Raw genomic sequence first — 4,971 nt, 5'->3', positions numbered from 1 at the left:
GCTGCAGCTTCACCCACCCACCTTCTGCCTGTGCAGGTTTCACCCCTCCCTGCACACACTCCCCAGCCTCTCGGTGTGTTTGCTCCACAATCAGTCTGTCTTTCTGAGACAACATTGATGCAGCTCAGTAGACGCCTCCAACTGCTGCTCTTCCCTCAACAGGTCTGAACTGAATTTCTTTTGCCAAGTCTCTGATCCGTTCTGCTACAATTTCTGGGGATTTCCAGTGTTCCTCAGCCCAGCTACACCCTTTTGGGGCTGGACCAGCTTTAGAACCTTGAACAAACCCAGCAGTGGGGAGCAGCCAGGATCAGGCCCATCCTGGGCTGCCATGACCTCCTGCCAGAGAATTTGCCTTTGACCAACGACCAGTTCTCTATCCAGCCTGGCTGTGACCCCCTTTTATAGCCCCTCCTCCCTGCCCCTCGCAGACAATCCTGCTGTCACACCAATTCAAATGTCATGAGGCAGGATGGGCAGCTCAGGGAGAGTCGCTACAGGTCCCACATGGTGGGTCTGGGCCAGGCTGGGGCTTGTCCCACTCGGGTGTACAGGCAGGTCAACCTTGCTCATTCTCGGGGGGGCACTTGACAGTAACAACCAGTACCCAGGAGGTTCAAACAAACACAACTTTACTTAAAACCGAGTAAGATCATAAAGCTTGTCAAAAATCTCTCACCACGGCATCACTCTCAAAGCAGCAGGTTGCAACTGGCAGAACTTGGCAAAATTAGAAATGATGTTACCCTGATGGGCCAGGACTAAGGTTAAAAACAGAGAAAAAGAGAGAGGAAGAACCAGATAGAAAATATCTCACAACCCCTGGATCCAGCCACTCCCTCGGGGTGACACTGTGGTCAGTGTAGCACCAGGAAACGTGCACTGGTAGAAGAAATCAATGACAACCTCAAAATTAAAATATCTGTGATAATTGCAGGGGACAATTTTAAATGCAGTGGAAAACAGGGAGGCAGAAGAACCAACACCAGAGCAGGGGTGGCTGTGGTGGGACAAGGTGTCTCTGCAGGCAGCTCCCAGGCTCCTCCAGCTCCTCTCTGCATCCAGGAGGTGGGAGGGCAGGGGATACATCTAGCCCCTCCTGGAGCCATCAGGCGAGGATCTCTGCAGGAACAAGAGGGTCACCCAGGGCCACCTCCCTGTCCACAGCCCTCTGCCCTGGGGGTCCCTCTGCTCTCCAAGGGGGAGCATGGAGAGCTGGGGCTGCCCTTTGCAAGCCCACGGTCAGCAACCGTACCTTTGGACGACCTCTCAGAGCCCTCGTTTGAGCTACCAGACCCCCTGTCCGAGCCTGTGAGGGAGAAAGAGCCCTGAGCTGCCAACCCTGCACTGGCCACAGACAAGGGTCACGGGCCAGGAGCCGGGCTGGAGCCACAACTGCACCACAGCTCCCACGAGGAGCTGCCAACACCTGAGGGGAGACACGGCCCCTTCCATCCCTCCCACTTTGGGGCTTTCCAGAGGGGCAGCCCAGGGAGGACGGGGGTTGGGAAATGCCAGCAGGGGCCAGAAACTGGAGTCACCAGGTGTCCCCGGCCCTGGGCAGTGGCTGCAGCTGGACCTGCCCCCAGGACTCACCTGCCGCTGCCCTGTAGCCCGTCTGCCCTGCAGAGAGAAAGAGGCATCAGCAGCTGCTGCGCTGCCCACCTGGCTCGGGGCTCCACTGAGTGCAGCAGCTCCTGCCCCTGCCCCTCCTGGCCCCCCAGGCCCTGCCTTCCTCCCACCCCCCTCTGCCTCGCCAGCCCCGCGGCTTTACCTGACTTGCACTTCCAGAGGGCAAATCCGGCCCCCACGGCCACAACAACCAGGATGGCACCGGCCACCGCCAGCACGATGGTCAACAGGTTGGACTGTGGCTCTGGGGGAGAGCAGGGCAGTGAGGAGCGGGAGGGGAGCCCCCCAGCCCCCCAGCCCCCCGCGCCCAGGGCCACCCCGCTCACCCCACGCGTAGAGGCCGGGCTGGGCCAGGCTGGCGTGTTCCACGCGGCACCGGTACTTGTCCTGCTCCTCCGGGCGGGCCTCGATGGAGGCCCAGGAGTAGAAGGTGCCGTCGCTGTTGGGCGCCACGCTGCCCCACTCGGTCTCCTGGTCCCTGACCTCGCCCTCCTTCAGCCAGCTGATGCTGATGGGCTGCGGGTAGAAGCCGTAAGCGCGGCAGGACAAGGTCAGGACCCCGTGGGCCTCCTTCCCCGACACTCGGACCGTGGGGGGCTCTGGGGAGGGGGTGGCAGTGAGGGTCGGCACACGCACCCACGCCGGCCGGTCCCCACACGCCCCGTCTCACCCTCACCTTTCCTCTCCAGCACAGCCCGCCCAGCAAAGCTCACGTATCTCCTCAGCCACTCAATGCAGATCGTCTCCAGGTAGTTCTTCCATCGTTCAGCCACAGCCCCGTCCTCCTCCCACTTCCTCTTGGTGATTTGTGCTGCCGCATCCGCCGCGATGAACGTCATCGTGTCCAGGTCGAAGGAGATGAAGTCCTGCCCATCATAGGCGTCCTGCCGATACCCCCTGATGGTCCCATCCTCCAGGAGGTCACAGCCGTACATCCTCTGCACCGTGTGAGCTCCTGAAACGTGACCACGGAGACAGGGCTGAGGGGCTGCTGCAGCCCTGGGCCTTCAGAGGGGCTCAGACCCCCTGGAAGCTCCCCTCACCCCAGACCTGACTGAGCCCCAGGTGGGTTGGCTCCAGCCACAGAGCTGCCCTTGTCCTGCTCGGGCCCCACTGCACTTGTGGGGCAACACAAAGCCATGATGTGGACACACTGCACCCAGCCCTACAGCACCCTGGGACAGCGAGGGGCTGGGATGTGCCCCCCAAGCCCCCAGTGGTGGACAAGGAGATGGGATGGGGGCAGTGCCCCTGGTTCTGGGAAGGGCGGGTACAAAGCACCAAGGGCTGAGCAAGAGAATGAGACACAAGGTGGTAGGTTCTGGGGGTCTCAACGGCTCTGGGAATGGTGAGGGGCTGGGATTGCATGGCCAGTCCTGGAATGGGGTCCTGGGCACCCAAGTGTCCCCCTTAGATCTCTGATAAGGGATCCCATGCCCTGTGGGGCATGGCAGGGCAGCTGAAACAGCCTGGAGCTGAGGAAGGGAAGGGCTGGGAGCCCTGTGACAATGACAACAGGCAGGGAAGGGTGCACACAACCTGGGGCAGTCGTGTGGGACAGGGCAGTATCCTGGAGGCAGGAACTGTCCCATCCCATGGAGCCCCAGCCCAGCCCCACGGAGCCCCAGCCCAGCCCCACGGAGCCCCAGCCCACACTCACTCCCACTCTGGTTGTAGCGGCTCCGCGCTGTGTCCAGGTTCACACGGTCAACCTGCTGGTTGTTCCGGCAGGTCTGGGTGTTCCTGTCCCAGTACTCCTGGTCCAGGTTGGCCTCCATCCAGTCTGCCCCAGGTGTCATCCTCCTTGTCTCGCTGTCATACCGTGCGATGAGGATCCCATCCACGTACCCCACAGTCACAAACTCGGGCACCCCCGGGCTGGGCTCCGACACCGCGACGTGAAAGTAGCGCAGGGAGTGGAGCCCTGTGGGGACACGGGGGCAATGAGGGGGGACAGAGGTGATGCTGCTCAAGGGGTGCGGGCCCAGGGGTGGGCAGTCAGACCCGGGAGGAGGGTCCATGTTCCCAGAAAGGGCAGCCCGCAGCGTTCTGGTGTCAAGGAAAGAGGGTTCGGAGGGGGGGGTTGGAGACTCGGGGTGCCCGGGAAGGGGTGCAGAGGGGTCCCGGGGTCATGGGAAGCAGATGCAGGGGAGGGTCCCGGACACAGGAAGGGTGTTCAGGGCGGAGGAGAGGTCCTGGTTCCCGCGAAGGGGTCTCCAGCGGGGTGCGGGGAAGGGGGAGCGGGGGGAGGGAGGGCGTGAGAGAAGGTGCTGGTGCCCGGGGAGCGGGGACGGGAGGGTCCCTGTGGCCGGGGATGTCCCCAGAGCCCAGGACAGGTGAGTCCGGGGGGCCAAGGGGGGAGGAATCGCGGTGCCCGGGAAAAGGGCCGCAGGGGGTCCCGCTGCCCGGGCAGGGTCCGGGCCACGCCGCGCTCACCGCTCGCCCCCCCGCAGAAGACCCCCAGCAGCAGCCCCAGCCCCAGCGCCCGGCCCGGCCCCATCGCGCTGCTCCGCTCCGGCCCCGCTGCCGCACGGCCCCGCCGAGCCCCGCCCCCAGCCCCGCCATTGGCCGCGGCACCGCCCGCCCGCCAATGGCAGCCTGGGCCGTTGGGGACGTCACCGGGCGCCGGGCAGATCCCGGCTCCGCAGGTTGCGACCGAAAGCGAAAGCGCCGGAGCCGCGCGGGGCGCGGACGCGTGTTACCCCAAAAACCGGCTCTTTGCCCGCGGACCAAAGTCCAACCCCCGCGCACAGACGCGGGGCCGGGTTCGTTCCCGTCCCGCGCGGGAGGTGGCAGCTCCTGCCAAGGAACCAGCACCCGCAGGGACGGGACAGGGAACGTTTCTCCGGGAGAACCACAGGATCCCGGCGTGGGGGGGTTGAAGGGACCTCTGGAGATCAACCAGTCCGAGCCCCGCCACAGCAGGGTCATTACGTGTCCTAGTGACCAGGTCTTCCCTGGCCCTTTCAGGGCCCCATAGGCTCCTTCCATGTATGTATCATCCTTTTGAATTTGTTCTGGTTCGGTGGGGGTTTTGGTAGCGGCGAAAGGGCCCCAGGGTGGCTCCAACAAGAAGCTGAGAAGCTCCTCCTGTCCCAAAACCCAGCCAAGGAGCCATTAGAGAGGGACAATAGATGCGCCTCAGCGATTAACAAAGAAAAGGACAGCTATAACACCTGAGCAGAGCTTGGAGAGGAGATGAAGGAGGAGGAGAGCGGTGCTGGTGGTTGGTGAGGAAGAAGGGGAAGGAGGTGCCCAAGCAGAAATTTCCCTGCAGCCCATGGCGAGATGGCAGCTGTGCCCCTGCACTCATGGGGGAACGTGGTGGAACATTCCCTG

At 63.3% G+C, this 4,971-nt stretch overlaps 1 protein-coding gene across 2 annotated transcripts; it reads right to left on the bottom strand.

The window, feature by feature from the left end:
* Positions 1–615: 615 nt before the first annotated feature.
* On the bottom strand, positions 616–4,145 carry LOC127396192 (class I histocompatibility antigen, F10 alpha chain-like). 2 transcript variants are annotated; one of them, XM_051643804.1, is made up of 8 exons: positions 4,069–4,145; positions 3,293–3,556; positions 2,309–2,587; positions 1,959–2,231; positions 1,775–1,876; positions 1,597–1,623; positions 1,256–1,309; positions 616–1,122 (listed from the first exon to the last, which is right to left on the bottom strand). In XM_051643804.1, exons 1-8 carry the CDS (start codon positions 4,130–4,132, stop codon positions 1,109–1,111), a joined length of 1,077 nt encoding a protein of 358 aa, XP_051499764.1. In that variant the 5' UTR covers positions 4,133–4,145; the 3' UTR covers positions 616–1,108. The 2 variants fall into 2 exon arrangements, with proteins under 2 accessions (XP_051499764.1, XP_051499766.1); XM_051643806.1 differs by lacking the exon at positions 1,597–1,623.
* Between the last annotated feature and the right edge of the window lie 826 nt (positions 4,146–4,971).

This window comes from Apus apus, unplaced genomic scaffold (genome assembly GCF_020740795.1).
Source record: "Apus apus isolate bApuApu2 unplaced genomic scaffold, bApuApu2.pri.cur manual_scaffold_30_ctg1, whole genome shotgun sequence".
Lineage (NCBI taxonomy): Eukaryota > Metazoa > Chordata > Aves > Apodiformes > Apodidae > Apus > Apus apus.
This window is presented reverse-complemented; position numbering and strand designations above follow the sequence as displayed.

Bases quoted from the DNA above. Each gene is read 5' to 3' on its own strand.
- LOC127396192 (XM_051643804.1), bottom strand. From the start codon at position 4,132: ATGGGGCCGGGCCGGGCGCTGGGGCTGGGGCTGCTGCTGGGGGTCTTC. The intron at 2,588-3,292 runs GTGAGTGTGGGC...GTCACGTTTCAG, and splicing joins CCGCTACAACCAGAGTGGGA to GAGCTCACACGGTGCAGAGG. The intron at 1,877-1,958 runs GTGAGCGGGGTG...GCTCTCCCCCAG, and splicing joins GCCCGGCCTCTACGCGTGGG to AGCCACAGTCCAACCTGTTG.